The sequence below is a fragment of the Muntiacus reevesi genome, chromosome 18, assembly GCF_963930625.1.
Source record: "Muntiacus reevesi chromosome 18, mMunRee1.1, whole genome shotgun sequence".
NCBI classification, from domain to species: domain Eukaryota; kingdom Metazoa; phylum Chordata; class Mammalia; order Artiodactyla; family Cervidae; genus Muntiacus; species Muntiacus reevesi.
This window is the reverse complement of record NC_089266.1, coordinates 20,269,697-20,289,217: the sequence shown is the minus strand read 5'-3', so window position 1 is coordinate 20,289,217 and position 19,521 is coordinate 20,269,697. Positions and strand designations below refer to the sequence as shown.

Genomic DNA, 19,521 nt, shown 5'->3' with positions numbered 1-19,521 from the left:
GGTGTCTGCTGCTGTGGGTGGGGGTGGGAGGGATCCATTGGACAAACCAAGGCAGCCATGTCTGTTGTCCCATCCGAAGTGATGAGAGATGAAGTCTCTCACCCTTCCCTGGGGACTGCTGGGTGCCGGGGTTTTCAGGAGTGAGCTGGCTAAGTGGTGCTGAAAGTCAACACTCCGGCTCCAAGGAAGCAAGAGAGAGGGCATGAGAGGTGACGGAGAGCAATCGTCCAGAGGTGAGGTCACCATCCCCCAGGCTATCCTCACCTCCTATTGGCTGCGAGTCCCAGAGGGCTTCCTTCCCCCAGACACCCCAAAGATAAGGGCTGCCTCTCCTGGACACTGGTACTCCCCTGAAAGATCCTCTGGTCACCCTCTGGAAGGAAGTCTTTCTTGTTATCTAAGCTGCATCCCTCCTCAAAGGGCCCACAGTGGCAACACAGAACAGCTGCCTCTAAGGTGGGGGCGGGGGATTAGCCTCAGTGTCCCCTGTTCTGACCTCTGCGGCCAGGCAAGGCCTAGGAACCTGATTTATACAGGAGACACCTCCCCCCCCCCCCCAAGCCCCCTGCCAGGACCCTGGCACAGTTCAGCCTCATCCACTGCTTGCTCTCCCGGCCCAACTCCCCAAAAGATTGAACATTAGCTCCCCCAAACCAGGCTCCCCATCATGCTGGCCCCAGGGTCAGCACTTACAAGATGGGGCTGAGAGAATGAGTCCGAGAGAGAGAGCTGGAGGGAGGAGGGCTGAGAGGTCCGGGGACTGTTTGAGCTTTGTTGGGGGACAGGGGTGAGGCAGAATCCTGCCTCCCACAAAGGCCAGGAGGGCCACCCTCTGCCTCTGACCCTGACAGAAGAGGAGGCATTCTGCTTGAAGGAGGAGGGGCAGGCAAGGCGGCCTCCAATGACTGTAAATAATGGAGATGGGGGTGGGAGCGTGAGGGGGATGAGTGTACTCTCTGCACCCACCCACCCCCAAAAGACAAGAGGTCTCCCATCCCCCACCCCTTCCTTTCTGTTCTGTCTCAGGGGTGATGGGGTGGGAGTTGATTTTTGGAGTCTCTAAAGAACTTAGACAAAAAAGGTAGGTTCTGTGGTTGAGCCTCCTGTCTACGGAGAATGCTCCCCTTTTCGGGATGTCTTGCTGTCTCTGGCCTGTGGTCGCCAGCCTCCCTTCCCCTACTTCCTGGGAGCTCAAAGTTCTGGCCATCACCCTTGTCGCCCTCCCAGCCTCGGTTTCCGGTTAAGTCGTGATTCTTGTCGCCCACCTTCCCAAACACAAGGTAGGATAGGGTCCTCGCTGCTGCTACCAGCCCTAGAGAGACACCTACACCCCCACCCCGCGCGCAGGCCCCCTTGCGCGCTCAGTTCAGCGGCGCGTCGCTCCGGGATGGGGAGCCGGGAGTGGGGTCCCACCGCCCGCGCCCGCGCCTACCTGCAGGGCGCTTCCGACCCGAGCGGGGCCGCATCCAGTCGTCCGCGGCCGCCCGGGGCGGTCCGGATTCTCGGCGGCTCCTGGCTCCCGGCTCCCGGAGGTGCGCGGCGGATGAGTCCGGGGCCCGCGCGTCCCGGTGCAGCCGCCGCGTCCCCGGAGCCCGCCCCTGGGCGGCCCACGAGGAGCAGGTGCCAGGAGCCGCGCCGCCGGGAGAGGAGCGCAGGCGAGCGGGTCGGGAGAGTGGCCTGGCGCTGGGGCTCCCCGGGCAGCAGACGAGGGGAGACTTAGGGGCTCTCCTGGCGGCAGGGCTGGACCCATCGGTGAGTATCCTCCCTACCCCTGGCTGGCCAGTCCTGAGTCCCCCTCACCTTCCAAAGGATCCCAGGGTTGGGGGGAGGAGACCCCAAACTGGCCACCCCCCACTGGCCTGCTGTGACCTTCCTTGCCAGTGCATACTAAGTCGCTTCAGTCCTGTCAGACTCTTTGCCATCCTATGGACTGTAGCCCACCAGGCTCCTCTGTCCATGGAATTTTCCAGGCAAGAATACTGGAGTGGGTTGCTATGCCATTCCAGGGGCTCTTCCTGATCCAGGGATCAAACCAGCGTCTCCTGCTTCGGCAAGCGGGTTCTTTACCACTAGCACCACCTGGGAAGCCTTCCCTACCCTTTTGTAAACCAGCCCCTCTTTTGGGAGGAAGCTCAGGGAGAAAAAGGAAGCTGACATTCATGGAGTACCTCCTGAGTGCCAAGAGGGATGGCATTCAATCCTCATAACAACTTGCCCCAGACTGGTTTGATCCCCATTTTACAGACCAGGAGATGAAAGATTGGGGATGTTAAGTAGCTGGCTCAAAGTCACACATGAAGTGTGGACCAAATGGGAGACTCCAGGTTGTCCAGAGGTCAGGGGATTAAATCAGTGGGCCTGTTGGGGAAACATCACCGGTGTATATGGCTAGGGATCATTTCTGATTCTTCCCAGGGAATCAGTGCACTGGCTCTGGCCCACGTTGGGGCATGAGACAGGAGAACGAAGCCAAGCAGAGGAGGGCAGGAGGCAGGAGCTGATGGCATAACCTCCTAACAGCACCTGCCATCATTCCATTACTGGAGCGTCTCAAGGAAAGGCAACGGGAATGGCTCTTGTATTAAAGAAGATGCACCAGTGCTGTTCTCGCCACATCATGCTCCGGTCAGGCTTCGTGTGAAACAGGTCTTCCAGAGAGGAGGTCTTACCACGGGGCGCCCTTGTGATGTCTCACTTGCTAGCTCCCGGCACTTCTTCCTGGTTCTCACGTCTACCAACTCACTCCTGTCTAGAGGTCTCTGCTGTTCCCTCAGCCTGGAACCCTCACCTGATCTTCACAAGGCCTTTTCCTTGCCACTCAGGCCTCAACTCCACTATCACCTCCCCAGGACCCCCTTTCCCCAGCCCGGTTACTCTTTATCCCAGGCCCTGATTATTTTCGCTCTTGGCACATCTCCCAAGATGCAATGCTTCTGCCTGGACACTTACTTGTCTCCTGGGGGAAGGGCTTTTATTTTCTAGGTATCAGAAGCACCAGCACTAAGCTCTATAAATGCTCTTTAAAGAGTTGTGGAATGAATGCATGAATTCATTTCCACTCCAAGAGTCAAACCACATTAAAGTGTCCACTTTAAATGGGCAAATCGTATGGTATGTGACGTATCTCAGTGAAGGGGCTACTCAAAAACCAATAAGCGCAGAGTGGAGCTGACAGTCACATGACAGTAGCTGGCAAGTGCACCCCAACACACTCACCCTCTAACTTGATCCAGTCACATCTCTCTCTGTCATGGTCCACATCCTGTGTCTGCCCATGGCAAACTGCATGCAGTTGCTCAGACCTGGAAGGGATCTTAGAGGTCATCCTGTCCCTTTTGTGATTTGTCCCCGATGAGTTACCCTCTGGCCTTTGCTTGAACATGCTGATGACGGGGCACTCACTGCCTCACGAGACGGCCCGTCCCATTGATGGAGGGTCTCAAGGATAGAAAGCCCATTAGTATGGGAGCTGAAAGTTGCTTTCCTGTAATGCCTATGCACGGGTTCTAGATCTGCTCCCTAGTAGTTTAGTGAAAGTCACTCAGCCATGTCCGACTCTTTGCAACCCCATGGACTATACAGTCCATGGAATTCTCCAGGCCAGAATACTGGAGTGGGTAGTTGTTCCCTCCTCCAGGGGATCTTCCCAACTCAAGGATCAAACCCAGGTCTCCCACGTTGCAGGCGGATTCTTTGCCAGCTGAGCCACCAGGGAAGCCCAGATCTGCTACCTGGTAATGCAGAAAAAGCCCACCCCACCTTCCACAGCCAGCTGAACTTGGCTGGCAGCGTCTTCTTCAGGGATCTCTCCGCTCAGTGAAGGAGTCCCATTTCCCTCAGCTGTTCTTCCCCTGACATGACCACCTCCTCCAGGAAGCCCCTCCTACATGCTCCTAGGGCATCTTGTATGGGACCCGAACACTGCACTTATCATGCTGTATTGAACTGTGTCCCCCAGACCTAGCCCAGGCTACGCCACTGTGCTGAGGTCGCTAATTCTGGGCCCTTATTCATTTCCTTCTGCTCAGTACCCTGCATGGTGAATCAAGTGGCTTGAACCATTCAACTCAATAAAACTTGTCTCCAGAGGTTTTATGATCCCACTCATATCCCTCTTAAATGTATTTAGGCTTTCAATGACCTCCTTAGGACAGAGCCAGGGAGAGAATAACCTCCCCCCACCCTCTATCCTGTCCTCTATTAATGCTGCCCACTGTTAATTTTTCTGCACTTCCGAGTCAGCTCTATAGAGAGCCGAGGCTTCATGAAACCTCATTTATTTTCATGTCATTGCTGGTGAGCTCAGCCTCCCCATCTAGTCACCCAGAGAGCGATTTCTAGCACTATGAGCACCAGACCTTGTGTTTAGGCTTGCTGGCTCTCCTGTTCTGCCCGGCCTGTTGAAATCATTCAACAGAAGCACAGGTGCCAGCTGAGTGCCACCACAAAGACGTGGCTTCACCTAGATACACCAGGATAACATGCCCCCGAACTCCGACCCTGCACACGTACACACACACAGCTCCTAGCCGTGAGCCTTCTGTTTTCCAGCCCCTTCCCACAGCTTTATTGATCCATCTTCTCCTCTCAAATAGCCCTGAAAAGTCAGCATTCCTCTCCTCACTATAAAGATAAGAAAAGGGGGCTTCCCTAGCGGCCTAGTGGTAAAGAATCCGCCTGCCGATGGGGGAAACACGGGTTCGATCCCTGGTCCTGGAAGATCCCACATGCTGAGGAGCAACTAAGTCCATGTGCCACAGCTACTGAGGCCCACCCACTTAGAGTCTGTGCTCCACAAGCAATAAGAAGGCCACGCACCACAACAAAGAGTAGCCCCTGCTTGTCACAACTAGAGAAAAACCCTCGTGCGCAGCAACGAAGATCCAGCACAGCCAAAAATAAATAAATAGTTTTTTTTTTTAAAGATAAGGAAAGGGAGGCTCTGAGAGGTTAGTTTACCTGCCCCAGGTCACACAGCTGGAAAGGGGTGAAACTGAACCCCATCTGGTTGACCCTAAACACTAGGCCTTCTTCCCTCTATCTCATGGTGCCTTATCCCAGCACACCCAGACTTTTTCCCTATAAATGTGGGGTGAGGAGGAAGACCACACGGAAACCCTTTTCCTAGTCCTGACAGCTGGAGGTGCTGCGGTGCTGGCGCTCCCTTTCCCACCTGGCATCTTCCAAGGAGGGGCTCCATCCCCTAGTTATCACCCTCCCCAGACAACACCATCAGAAAATAATTCTCAGTCTAAATAAAGTCACTGGGTCTCTAACTGACCGACTCAGTTCTCCCTGCTGCTCAGTCTCATCCCATTATCTCCTCTTCCTCTGTATTTTAAAAAAATATTTATTATTTGGCTGCTTGTGGAGGGGGGCACACAGAATCTTTGTTCTTCGTTGTGGCATGTGGGAACTTTTAGTTGTGGCATACGGGATCTAGTCCCCTGACCGGGGATCGAACCCTGGCCCCTGCACTAGGAGTGCAGCACAGAAAACGGATCAGGTTCCTCGCTCTGGCTGTGTGGGCCGCGGCAAGTTCCTTTCCCTCTCTGAGCTTCAGTTTCCTTATTTGCAAAACAGGACAATTAACACATCATAACATGGCAGAGGGTGATGAGAGATCATCCCTGCAGTGTGCCTGACATAATTTGTGCCCAGTTAATAACACAGGGTCATTAATGAGGCGTTATGGTCCTTGCTTTAGAGACAGGGCGCTGGGGCTCAGAGAGGTGACAGGACTTACATAACCCACATTACCAGCTTGGAAATGACCCATACAGAACGGGAGCCGGGTGTGTCTGGCCTTAAGCTTGTGCCCTTTTCCCTGTGCATGGGGCCTTCCCTAAGCGCTCAGTAAATATAATTCCTATCACAAAGCTATGAGATGGCTATATTTATTAATTGTTCCTTCTAATAACACCAAGGGCCCCAGTTAGAAAGCCTACAACAGAGGGGCTCAGGAGAGGAGCCAAAGACCCCTACTTGATCAGCAGCTTGTGTTCTGCCCACTGCCCCACCCGGGGTTGGAAATACAGACTCATTCTGGGGCCCTGAGTTTCAGGAAGGTGGGAGAAGCCCCGACCTCAGGTGGGCTTGCTTCCTCCATCCCAGGTCCTCCCCATTCCCACCGAAAGGGCAGAATCACTAAAGGCTGAGAGCCCTCCCCCCACAGGGCCAGCCTTTTGCCTCCTAAAATAGCCCAAAGCCACCATGTGCCCAGGGCGGCTCCCCACTGCTTGCAAATCCCCCTGAAATTAAATCCCCATCCTGCCCCCAAGCAGGACAGCACCACCTCCTGCTGCCCGCTGGGCTCTATGGCTGGCCGGGCTCCCCCCAGTGGAAACCGGGACAGTCGTCCTTCACGGTGACCGAGGCATAAATCCCCAAATAATGAGACAGGCGCTGGGAACACAGAACCAGACACTGTGCTAATTGGTTTACTTCTGGGCAGGTGTGATGTGGGACAACAGCAACCAGCTTTGGTTGCCCAGCAGGGAAGATGGGGTGGGGGGGTATGATGACCTCCCAGGTCCCTGATTTTCTGTGACCTCTGGCCTTGCATCCAGACCCACCAGCAGCCCCTCCTAGAACAGTAACTTAGACGTAAAAGGGAAGGATTGGGATCCCTTGGTCCAGGTCTTGAAGTAGGGAGACCCAAAGCATCCTTACCACAATCTAGAAATACCTCTTTCCACTAAAAACAAATCATAAAACCGAAAGGCTCGGCCCCCCTCAACATGCGTGAGGATGGCGGTGGGGAGGCGGGGTGGGCCCCGCGCAGTCTCCCCTCTTCTCCTGCATGACTAGTAATAGATTCTTGGATGAGCATGAGGTCCTCAGTTTGCAGTAATCAGGATGAGATTATCACATTAACCTTTAAAAGTCTTTGCTCAAAAAGAAGCAGCAGCAGCTGACACCCTCGACTCCCCCGCCTTTGCCACCATCACCCTCTCCTGGACCATAGCCGGATGAGCTCCAGATACGGGCCCCATGGAGGCTCCACTGCACTGGCCTAGAGGCAGGGGCATGGACAGCATGACCTTTTCAGGCCTGGGCTACTTCTGAATTGTGGTGACATGGAAGAGTGAGGAGCTGGCAGTTTAGGGTATGTTTGTGTCTGTAAGAGTAATTTGGGGAGGGGTGCCTCATGAAAACCAGAGTAACAAGCACTTACATATAACTCTGCCACTTACTGACCTGTGACTGGGAACATGGCCATTTTCCCGACATCTCAGTTTCCTGATCTATGAAATGGGGCTAACAATAACTAATAACTCCCCTAACCCAAGGCTGACAACTGAGAAGATTAAATAAGATAACAAATAAAAAACACCTTGCAGGCTATAAAGAGCCATTATGATATGAGGGGTGACATTGTTGGTTAAAGCAGGAGGGACAGTGGTAAGACTGCAGAAAGAACTTCCCCACAGTTGTGCAATGGAAACTAATGGGCAAAAAGAGAGGAAAGACAAACGGGCCTGGGTGGGACCCCTGAAACCTCACAAATAATCTCCTTTCCCAACACATGGTGCCTGTCTGCATATCCAGACTAGACCCCTCCCCTCCTGCCCATCATTCTGCCGCTCAAGGCTGCCAGCTCGTCCCCAGTCTTCCCTAGTCCAGAGTTATACCCAACTTGTGTTCGTTGCCAACACAAAGGAAATTATTTCAACCTCCTCACCCAACTGGGCAAAGCTACCTGGGTCTTGTAGGAGAGGCTGGAGCAGGAGGAGAGGAGGCTGGGGGCTGGGGTGTCCACAGCAGGGGTGGCCCCCTCCCCAGAATATTCATTGCAACAGCAGCAGGATAGAAGGCAGTCAGCTTACTGGGGGGGACTTGCTCATACTGCCCCATGGAAGAGAAGGAATGGCTGAGGGCCCAGGGGTCCTCACTGGGACCTTGGCTACCCTCCTTCCTACTTAAAGAGCTGCATTCAGAAAAGGCCAGGAGAGGCTCTGACTACCAGCCAGGATCAACCCTAAGGAAATTTAGATCTTTGAGTTTCCCCCACCCACCCTTCATTTCCTGATGCTTTTCTTTGGTTAGTTTGTCCAGCAGAGTTCTCCCACCTACCTGGACCTTGAGGTCTTTCCCTCTTCCTCAGTATAAGTAACTGAACCTAATGCATGCTAACCTCAGAAGAATGAAGGCAGGGGGGCACTGAGAATGACCCTGGGAATCCGGGGTCACCTGGGGCAGGAGGGAGGGGAGAGCCTCCGAGCACACTGGCTGAGGGAGATGGTGGGATGGCCATAGTCCATCTTGCTGGCCAGGGAGCAGCTGCCGACCGCATCAAGGAGTCCTCCTCTCAAATCAGTCGGGTGGGTGGAAGCACACGGCCGTTGCAGGCCATGAAGGAGGCCTTTCAAAACCAGCAGAGAGCTTCCAAGAAACGCCCTGGGGATGGGCTGAGTCAACATGCCCCAGGTCCCCCAGGCCCTCCATTCAGCCTCCAGGCTGTCAGGCTGCTTCCCACAGCAGGGGCTGCCCAAAGCCCTTGGCTGGGAGGCAGTTCAGGGCCCAGGACGGAGCCTGGGTTCTGGAGCCGTCAGACCTTGGGCAAGTCACTTCATCTCTCTGATCTGTAAAATGGGTACAAAAGTATCTACCTTGTGGAGTTGTTGGGAAAATCGAGATGATATATGGAGAGTATCTCCCTTTGGGCCTGGCACAGAGGAGGGACTCGATAAATTCACTCAATAAACATCCATTGAACACCTTCTGTATGTTAGGCCCTCCATTCTATGCCTAGGGGATGCAGCAGTGAACAAAAGTCTTAAGGGGCCCTCATGGAGCTTGCAATCTAGAAGGATGGTCAGGTCAATAAGTGGATAAACACATAGGGAGAACAAGTGGCCAGGGAAGGACTCTCTGAGGACGGCACAGTTCAGCCCAGAGCTGCCTGAGACGAGGGTCAGGGCTGCTCAGAGATACTCAACTTTGGCCGCTCACTGGAATCACCTGGTCAGCTTTGAAAATGATGGAACTCCTCCCCAGAGATTCTGATGGAATTTGTCCAGGATGGAGCCTGGGCACCAGGAATTTTCAGTTCTGCCCAGGTGGTTCTGATGCACAGCCAAGGGTGAGAAGCCATCACCCGGCAGTTTTCCCAAGTGCCTGGCTAGATGAGCATCGCCAGGGAGCTTGTCAGGCATCCTGCGCTGGGCCCTCATCCCCGGGATTCAGATTCAGAATCTGGAGTGAGGCTCAGTGTCTGCCTTTTTAACAAGCATCCAGGTGATTCCGAAGAGCAGACAGGCCTAGAGATGCGTCTGGAAGAGTAAGTACCAGCTCAGAGCTTGGCACTCACAGCACTCCACGTCCAATCCTGAGCCACGCCCACACCGGACCACCTGCTGCTTAGGATGTAAGCTACCGGCTTCTTTGACCTCAGCCTGGTAAGCCCTGCCTCCTTTTTTAGTCAGGTTCTGCTGTGCTCATAGGCTTTCCATGAAGACCAAAAGTCCTGATGCTGTGGACTTGGGCTCTGTTTCTCCAGCATCCTCAGCCCCATGGCGGAAGCCCCCGGACTCTGTTCTATGTCCGTGGTTTATGTCCAGCCAGACCCTGGCCTTCCTCCAACCACGTGGCTCCAAGTCCGGCACCCCACAGGTATGACTAGTCCTAGCTGAAGGCATACCAAACCTACCCCAGCCTCTGCTGGTCACAGCTGCTCCCACAACGGGGCCAAAGGTGGCAGGGTTGTGACTTGCTCCTGTAACTCCCCGTTCCACCCTCTTCTCCTGTCCTGGGTCTCTGATCACTCATAGCCTTGTCCTTGGGGCCAGGCCCTGAGAGGGGAGACATTGCACAGTTATGTGCCCCAAGGCAGAGGTGTTCCTGAATCCCCTTCCACCCCTGATGAAGAATCGGGTCCCCCACCCTGTGCTTGGGCTCCCTGGCCTAAGGGATACTCACCCCTTCCTGTAGGGAAACAGCATAGTATAGGTACATCCCCACACTGGGCTCAAGTCCTACTCCTGCCGCTTCCCAACTGTGTGACCTTGGCCACCTCTGTGCCACAATTTCCCCATCTGTAGTGTTAGTCACTCAGTCGTGTCCAACTCTTTGCAACCCCATGGACTGTAGCCCCCCAGGCTCCTCTGTCCATGGAATTTTCCATGGACAATTCTCCAGCAAGAATACTAGAGTGGGTAGCCATGCCCTTCTACAGGGGATCTTCCCGACCCAAGGATGTGTCTTCTCATATTGCAGGCAGATTCAAGGATAAAATAGTATCTTTCCTAGAGGGTTTTCACAGGGATTAAATGAGTCAATGTTTTTGCAGTGTTTAGGGAACAGGTACCTGGTGATCAGTATGTGATCATCAGTATTGTTAAATAATATTTAGAAATACACGATTCCAGGAAGGTGAAGCTTTGTCAACAAAGTCAGTCCTGACAATGCAGCTAGTTCTGGGAGGCTGGGATTCAGATTCTATTTTGCAGGTGAGCAGATAGGTCAAGGACAGGAAGTGACTTGCCCCAGATGACACCCAAACCTCAGGTCAGTGACTTCAAGCTTTCTCTCTTCAAACACCCCAAGGCCCACCTCCTCACTCCTCCAGCTCCTGGCCCGGCCCAGGTGGGCTCCGTGCCCCGCACTGACAGAGACTCCTTTGTACCCCTGCCCAGGGTCACACCCAGAGCTCAGAGCCACGGATCAGACAAGTGCCTTGTGTCTGGGTCTGTTTCGTGGCCAAGTCTGTGGTCTCCCTGGCTGCTCCAGCCACGTGCTCTGGGTGGGTGGATCTGAGGGCTATTCCATCCCCGAACCCCAACCTCAGCAGGGCATCCCTAACCCTCCCTCACCACATTCAGCCAGGAGACAGACTGGGAGAGAGCCCCAGGGAAAACACCCCAGTTCTTGGTCTCCCTTCTGTGCAAACTTCAAGTGGCCGAACCCTGGGGTATCTGGGACCTCAGAGGAAGTGAGGGCAGGAGCTGAGGTGTGAGAAATGACACGGAGGATATTCTGAGGGAGTGGGTAGGGTTGTGCTGGGATCCGGGAAACAGGATGGGATCACCCTGTCTTTCTATCTCCCTAACCTGTCTTCAAGCTGTTCACTTCTCTTTACCACCTGGATTGGCACAACAGCCTCCTCATCAGCCTCCCTGCCTCCACTACCCTCCCAGTCCTCCTCCACATGGCCAGAGGAGCTTTTTTATTTGATTGATTGATTGGTAGCATCATGCATCTTGCGGGATCTTAGTTCTCTGACCAGAGATTGAACCTGGGCCTCAGCAGTGAAATAGCCCAGTCCTAACGACTGGGCTACCAGGGAATTCCCTAGAGGAGACTTTTTAAAAGGCAAATCTGAACATGTCACTCTCCTGCCTAAAACCTCCAAGGGCTTCTCTTACTTTAGGAGATCTGGCTCCTACCCGCCTCCCCAAAACCCTTCTTCTCTGCAATCCATGATCCTACCCACAGATTAACTGAGATATAAATGCAACTCTCCACCTAAGACTTTGGCTGGTACAAGTAACACTGGTAATAGCTAGAACCAGATCCAAGAAAACTTGTTGTTGGCTAAAGTGGACACAAGAATCCAATCTTGAACACAAATCTCTGTTTACATTCGAATCTTCCAAAATTGGAGGAGTTACCCAGTCACTCACACAATGGTGGAGAGCCGGGTTGAGGGCCTTTAATCACTGTGAAATTGATCAGCGAATCAATTCTCGGCTGCAAAATCTATACAGAATTGATGCCGGTGAAAATAATTTCAATAAAGTTAAAATAGAATGAAAAAAAAAAAAAAAGGAAATTTGTTTGTACCATAGAGGGGAAAAAAATGGAAAAATCTGATGAAGGAATTAAATTGGATGAACAGAGTTGAGACGGGAAAGTACTTTCTGAAGAAGTCTTCAGTGTTGGTATGTTTTGGTTTCATATGTTTGCATTCAAAACATCCTTGGGGTCAAAATGTCCAGGTCAAAATATCCCGTGCCCCTCGGATCTGTTTTTGTGCCCCTCCCTGCCTTGCTATGAGACTTTGCTACAGCCACACTGACTCTTTCTCCTCCCTGAGCATAGAAAGCTCTCCCTCACCTCAGAGGATCTCAAGACCTGTTCTCTGCCTGCAGCTCTGTTTTCCTCCTGGCTCCTACCTCTCCCTCTCATAGCTGATGCTGAAATACCAGAGAGGCCTTCCCTCCTCCCCCTCTTTAAGGTCGAGGCCCTGCTTGCCTTCCTATATGCTCTCTTGTCCCTCCTCCCCCACCCCTCGTCTTATTCCTCTTTGAATTCCCAGGGCAGGACCTAGAAAATACAACCCACGGTAGGTGCTCAATAAATATTTGTGGGGTTTTTGTTTGTTTGGTTTTTTGGCTTGCGGGATCTCAGTTCCCCAACCAGGGATCAAATCTGTGCCCCCCTGCAATGGAAGTGCAGAGTCTTAACCGCTAGACCACCAGGGAAGTCCCAATAAATATTTGTTGAATGAATGAATAAATCAGTGTCACCTGATGCTGGGGGATGGGTTAGGGCTTACAAAGGCCCATGGGAGAGTTAAAGAGACAGGGCAGGGACACAGTCTTCCACCGCAAGTTGCAGAGAAGTCCATTCTAGCAGAAAAGAGGGGACGGTACCAGTCCTTCTTCATTTCTGCCCCTTGCCCAGCTTGAGGTTCAAGACCATGTGTCAACTGCCTGCTCCCCCCTGCCCAGCTGGGCTGTGTGGCCCCCCTGGGCCTAGCTCCCACATTTGGCTGCTGGCCAGGCTATTTGGGGAAATTTCTGATCCCCTCTCTGGCCTCTCCACCCCCACACCCCATCCTGTGGCCCCGGAATAGCTGTCCCTGGCCTCAACTAGGGACGTTCCCATTCCCAATTAGCACCCAGATGGTATGCAAGCATCTCTGAAAGGTTCTGGTGTCCCTCTCCCCTCGGGAAGCTGCTAACTAGGACAACAGATCTCAGAACGAGGTCACAAGACTCAGGCCCCTACACTCCCTTCCCTGCTGGAGACATGGGTGGGGACCAGACGTCTCCATCGCAGAAGGTGGAGATGGAGGAGGCGTGGGTGAGGGCGAGATGCAGGGAGAGTCAAGGCAGCCTGGGCTCCTTGTTGCCCACAGAGCAGCTCTGGCTCCATTCCGGGAGGAGGCCTAGCTGTGAGGAATGAGGAGACTGGGGTCAAGTCCAGACTCTGCATGGATTAGGGATTTTATGACCTCTCCAGGTTTCATCGGGCAGGATGAAGCGGTTCTGTACATAGTACCTTGTCATGCAAAGTCATTCTGGGATGAATCCTGGGAGGGGTCCCCAAACCCATTAGAGAATTAATCCTTTCCTGAAGTCTCATTCTACCGCTGGGCTTCAAGCTCAGCCAATGAGAGTGGGTAGGCACGCGGGCAGACTTCTCCCACTTTCTGAAGACCACAACCCACGTATTTCTCTTTGGGAACACCCAGAAAACTCATGGGTTTCAATTCCCGACACTTTCTCAGGGTATTTCCCTTGCCCTAGGTGAGGGATGGGGGTACGGGGCAGTGTCATAGCTTCGTCTCCTGCCTGGCCAGTGGGAGGGGGTTGCTGGCATCAGATGTGGGGATCAACAGACCTGAGATCAGGAGGGTGGAGATGCGTGGGGCCTGGGGAGGTAGGAGAGGCTGAAGGGGGCCTGGGGGAGGGCAGTGAGGGCAGTGGGGGCACCACAGGGTCGGCCTGGTCTCTGGTCTGGGCATCTGCAGAGGGGAAAAAAGCACCTATGGAATTGGTCCTCACCCCACCCAAGGAAACTTGAGTTAGATAAACAAACAGCCAACATAGCTGCTCCTGTACCAGAGCCGTGGCAGCAAGGAGACGCCCCTTGAAGTGAGGAGGCCGGGGGACAGGGCAAGGAGGCTGTTTGAACAAGGCCCCGAGGCCCTGGGGCAGTTGGCAGAAATGTCTGGAACAGGGCGGGGAGCACAGCGGTGGTTTGGATCTGGAAGCTGGAGCCTGGGGTGGGTGCGTTGAGCTTGGCTGCTTCGAGGAAAAAGAAAAGCATCACATCAGCCTCCCTCTGAGGACAACTCCTCGTCCCCAAAACCTCTCCCTCGGCTCAAGGTCACAGACAAGGGCTCTCCCCCTCAACACTCTGAACCCCCAGCCCTGCTGCCAGGCCTGTGACCCTGGGCCCTGTGGCAGAAGAAAGCACTGAATATTTCAGTCAGGAACCAAAGCCTCCCATTCTCGAGTTTTCCACAGAGGTGCCAGGGCAGGTGGACCAGCCTCGGGGTCCTTCCCGGAACAGATGGAGGGGCCAGAGGTGATGGCAGTGCCCGGGGAAGCTTTGTCACCTTATTCCACAGTCAGAGACATTCGGCTGCCCCGTTCCCCTGGGACGCCTCAGGAGAGTAACAGAGGTTGGAGAGACCCAGACCCAGACTTAGAGGCAGAGATGGGGAGAGGCAGAGACCAACAGATACTGAAAGATGAACTAGTGAGATGCCCCCACCATCAGAGACACAGAGGTGAGGGACCAGCAGAGTGAGGAGACGTGTGTGCTTGGCAGAGAGACAGATGGAAGGGCAGAGACACACAGAAAAAGAAAGAGACTGAGACAGAAGAGACAGTTACACAGAGAAAAGGGAAGAGGAATAAAGACACAGAAAAAGAGACTCAGAGACAGGCAGAAAATGACAGACATGAGCGGGGGGAGAGCCGCCCCGAGAGCACACAGGACACATGGACAGACACGCTTACAGGCTGAGAGGCTCCCAGAACTGCACGGGGACCCAGAGACACTCCCTTCCAGCCTCGGGGGAGCAGAGGGGCTGATTGTTGAGCCCGCTGGAGTTTGCCGGGAGTCCCAGGAGGGCGGCACGGCTGCCTCCTGTCCCCAGCACTGAACCTCTGCAGGCATCTGGCCCCCAGCCACCCTCAAGTAAGCCAAGCCCTGGCCACTGGAGCTGGCGGGTCACCCAAGGTGAAATGAAAAGTCACTGATAGGGGAGAGAGAATGTGAACCATGGTGAAGGCGAGGGATTGGCAGAGCCCACATGTCAGAGTGGGTCCGTGGGGGGATCCATAGCCTGGATTGCACGTGGAACGGTGATGAGGGATGCACTACCATGCACAGTGATGTCTATGGGTTACTGTAGGTGGGTATGCTTGCCTGGGTGTGTGTCTGAGTGTGAGTGTGTGTGTGTGTGTGTCCAGTTCAATCAAGCACCTCGCAGCCCTAATGAGGCCAAGGTGGCAGGTTCGATCCTCAAGCAGCCCAATCAGAATCTGAGAGTGAGTCAGAGACGACCCCAAAAGGCTGTGCGTCTCTTCTTCTGAACAGACGGTGTGTTCAGGTGCCACAGGGCACTCGGCTATGGCTGAGACCACTGTGCCATTCCTGCCCGCTGGGGACGACTCCCACTGCCTGACCAGCTGGCCCCCACACTCTTCCCCACCCAAACTTACAGGAGAACTCACATTCCAGAAACACGGCCCCCTTCCCGGCTGCGAGTCCAGCGCCCCCTGAGACAGGCAGCCGGAGAGACGGTGAGGTCCAGCCCCCATCTTCCTGCAGTCTGACTGCCATCCCACCTGCTGCAGCCCCCACTGACCTCCCTCCTTGCTCCTTGGGTCCAGTGAGTGCTCACATCAGCTTCACAGTTAGGAGATGAGCAACCTCTCTCCCCCTCATCCCTTCCCTCTTAAGCATCACAGGAGACATTTTTTAAATGTCCCAATTTTGGCATGGAGAATGAGGTCAGCAGACCCATGGGGGCACTGCTTGTCGGTGACAGCTGACAGTCTTCATTTCACCTTGAAACTCCTTCATGGTCCAGGTGGGCGTGTCCTAAGCCCAGTTTCAGAGGGGTGCCATTAGGACAGAGAGAGCAGGAAGGGAATTCACCAAATAACTGTTTTGGTTGCTGATGCTGCGGGCTCCACCCCTAACATTTGCAAGGCCTGGAGCAGGGGAGCAAAGAGGGGCCCACCTACCCATGTCGAAATGTTTTAAAAATTATAAATCAAGCTAGTAAACTGCTAATTAAGATATATTCTGGGAATTCCTTGGTGGTCCAGTGGTTAGGACTCAGCACTCTCACTGTTTTGATCCCTGGCTGGGGAACTAAGATCCTGAAGCCATGTGGTGTGGCCTAAAATAAAATAAAATACATTCTAAACTCCCACCTTGACAAATACACTTTCATAATTACCTGGAAGACTAGCTTCCAATTTAGATTCCTGTGACCCCTGGGAGTTCTGCAGAACAACTCTGTGTAAGGAAAAAGAGCTCCATGCCCACTCTGGCCCCGGCCAGCAGCCCCGCTTGCGACAGCCAGCTGCTTTCTGCACTACAAGAGACTCTCATGCACTGAGGTAGAGGCCCAGCCTCAACATACAGCCTGGTTCCATCTTCACATGCTGCAGACAGCTGCCCCTTAGCCATCTTCAGGTGTCCCGCTCTCAGGTCCAGGGGTGCACACACTAGTGGCATGACCTGCCCTGAGGAGGACAAGCTCAAGGAAGAGGCTTGCATGGGCTGGGAGCAAGCTGGCAACCTTCTGGGCTAGGACCTCTGGCATCACAGTTATGGGGCATGTGGTCTGGAAGGGGATGTCAGGCTCATTCTCTTAGCCCTGCTTGACTACTCTTCATCCCACAGAGACAGGGATGGCCAGATGAGGGCCAGAGCAGAGCCCTTGAAAGCACGAAGCCAGGGCATGGGCAGCCCCACCCTTGCCCAGGTTTAAGGGTGCTTATTAGACCCAGCCTTCTCTGGCAGCCTCCAGTGCTCAGGCCAGGGACTGGAGCTGTCTTTTCATTGGAGGGCAGCTTGGACAATCCCCAAGCAGGACTTTCAGTCACTTGTATTATTTATCTTCCTGAAAAAAATTAAGTGTAGCTTGATCCCAACTTGTGGATTTCTGGACATGGGGAGGGCAGGGAGGTGATGACAACGGGCCTTTTTTTTTTTTTTTTGGTTGGGTCTCTAAGTCAGTTTGTTCCCCTGGGACACAGCCCTCCCCAAGTGGGCTGCCGCTTGTCGCTGCCCTGCAGGGACCCCTCTCCTCACCCTGGAGACAAAAAGCAGGGTGACTAAAGGAGAAGGTGGTGCAGGAGCTCAGAGAGATCTAGTTGAGATCCAGAGACCAGTAGGGGTTGGGTGGGGGCGGGGGGAGGGGGCGTTTAGGGCACTGCTCTCTCTGGCCAAGTTTAAAAAGGAACTTCCAACCCCACCCCTACCCCCCGCAGATCGGCTTTGCTGTCCTACAGGCGAGGGGACACTTACACTTGTTGAGCCCTCACCAGGCGCCAGGCACTGTGCTAAGCGCTCTACGTGCATGTTCTCATGTAATCCTTGCAGCCACCCTATGAGGTGGGTTCTATTATTATCCCCATTTTACAGATGGGGAAGCGAACTCAGAGGTGAACTAATTCACCCAAGGTCACTCAGTAGATAGAGATGATAGGGCCCAAGTCTAAGTGACCCCAGAGCCCCCACTCTTTCCACTATAGCCTCCATTGCCTCCCAGAAGCAAAAAACTGGCAGAGAAGCAGAAGGGATAAAGGTCAGATATGAGGAAGAACTTCTGACAGTGATGGTGTATGTGGTGAGAGGAGACAAGGCAATGGGGAAACTGCTCAGTCACAGGAAGCTCCCCGGCCCACCTGAGTTGGGTCTTGGTCTGTCTGTTGGCTTGCGATGATCTCTAGAAGGTCTGAGGAGTCCTGGCTGAATCCTGGATGGCAACATCCTGACCTTCCTCCCATTCTGCAATCCGGGGTTCTCTGCTCTACCCCAACACAGCACCAACACCCAAAGTCTGACTCTCCTTTGTGGCTCAGAGTGCTAAGCACCACATCTGAGCTGGCAGCCCAGGACCTCCTTTTCTAGGATGGCTTCCTTGTGGTCCTAGGAGTCAGGACCTGCCTACAGCCCAAATCTCAACACAGAAGGTGCAATTGTACCCAGGTCTACCATAAGGCCCACTTCTGTGATCACCTCCACCATCTGACTCTGGGACTTGGACACAGAAAACATCTAGTCAGTCCCCAGGCTCGTGGGGTTCCCCGGGTCATCTAGAGCAGCCCCTGTTCCATCATCCCCCTTTCCCTCACATATCTGTATCCAGGGTGCAAATAAATGATGCAGGTGTGTTTGTGCCAGGCACACCGAAAGACCCAGGCTCCAGCTCAGCTATGCAGCAGCGCTCACCGCATGTTCCCACAGAAGTCGTTTGGGTCACCCCATCACCCCTAAAGGGAGAGTGAAGGCAGCTGCACTGGATGAGGCACGGAGCTCACTTAGTCAATGAGCCCCGCAGTCCCCACCTTCAACCTGCTCTCCTCCAGAACTTGCGTGCCTACCGTCCGGCTTTGTCCTTCCCCGTGCCTTGCAGCCTGCCCCAGTGTCAAGGGAAGCCAGCCGGAACCCTCGAAACTTCTCCAGAGTTTGGTCTCACCCTCTACCCAGATGCCCAGCATCCGTGCGCAGAGCCAATGGGGGTTCCTCCCTGCCCCTTGAGGCCCCCCAGTTTTGAGTCGAGGGCACATAACAGGTGGAAGGGGCTGCCTTGTTCTCCCGCACTGCCCTCGAGGTCCTCAGCGTGAACCGGCCCGCGTCGCGGACTTACCTGCGGGGCAGAGACGAGCTGGCTGCGGCCACCTGCTCTCCACCGCTCTCTGGAGCGCAGCGGCTTCGAGTCGGCCAGGGAGGGGGCGGGGCCCGGGCGGGGGCGGGGCCTGGGGAGCGGTGGCCGCGCCCCTCCCTGAGCCTCCGCGGGGTGGGACCGGCTGGTTTATTCAGGTGGGCAGAAAGGGGGGGCGGGGAGCATCCGGGCCACTAGGGACGCTCAGGAGCCCTAGCTTTCCTGAAGGCTTAGGATGCCTGGGTCCTGGGGACCTCATGAAACGCCCCTCTTCGGGCAACCTTACCCAGGTGCCGTGGAGGCAGTGGCTCCAATGTGAAGACCCCCTCACGCGAAGAGGCAAGCCTGGGAACTTCTCCTTATCTGTGTTCGCCCTTCCGTTTGAGCTCAGGAAAGCTCTCCCAGCCTGGTAAAGTGGTTGCAAAGCTCTCCCACCTCCTGTAAAGTCAAGGCCCCCCAACCAGGGGTCAGCTGTGTAGGGGCCCAGGCCACCGAGGGGACCTTGAGATGCCCAGATCATCTTTATCCTCTGTCCATCTCTCTCCCAGCAACATAGCACCTCCGCCCCCCCACCCCAACCCCCCTGCCCTCAATGCCAGCTCAGGTCCCTCAGCTGTCACTGTTTAGCCCTGGAATGATAGGCGTCCGGACTCCGTGCGTCCAGCCACATTCAAGGCCATTGAGCTTAGCACCCCTGGGCCCCTGCCCCCCCTCGCTCTGCCCCCAGTCGCTAATTTTATTGACCTGTAAAAGGCACGTTGCTGACAGGGGAGATCATGACTGAAGGTGAAGTGGGGAGCAGAGGGGCAGAAGCAGTCCTGGGAGGCACAGATGGGACAGGAGAGAGAAGGGCGACTCCTGGAGCCAGGGCCAAGGAACGCTGGAGATTAGCAGGAGGAGAGGCCCTACACTCTGTGGGGGAGTGGAGGCCAAAA

At 54.5% G+C, this 19,521-nt stretch overlaps 1 protein-coding gene across 5 annotated transcripts in view; it reads right to left on the bottom strand.

Moving 5' to 3' along the window:
- LOC136148894 (zinc finger protein 385C) overlaps positions 1-18,633 on the bottom strand; it is a 56,507-nt gene extending 37,874 nt beyond the window's left edge. For 4 of the 5 annotated variants that reach the window (XM_065908511.1, XM_065908513.1, XM_065908512.1 and 1 more), the window contains exon 1: positions 1,433-1,715. In XM_065908511.1, the coding sequence (XP_065764583.1) occupies positions 1,433-1,466 (34 nt within the window). In that variant the 5' untranslated portion in view covers positions 1,467-1,715. Of the gene's footprint in view, positions 1-1,432; positions 1,716-18,571 lie in introns of those variants that run through there. The other variant, XM_065908515.1, reaches the window with a different exon arrangement.
- Between the last annotated feature and the right edge of the window lie 888 nt (positions 18,634-19,521).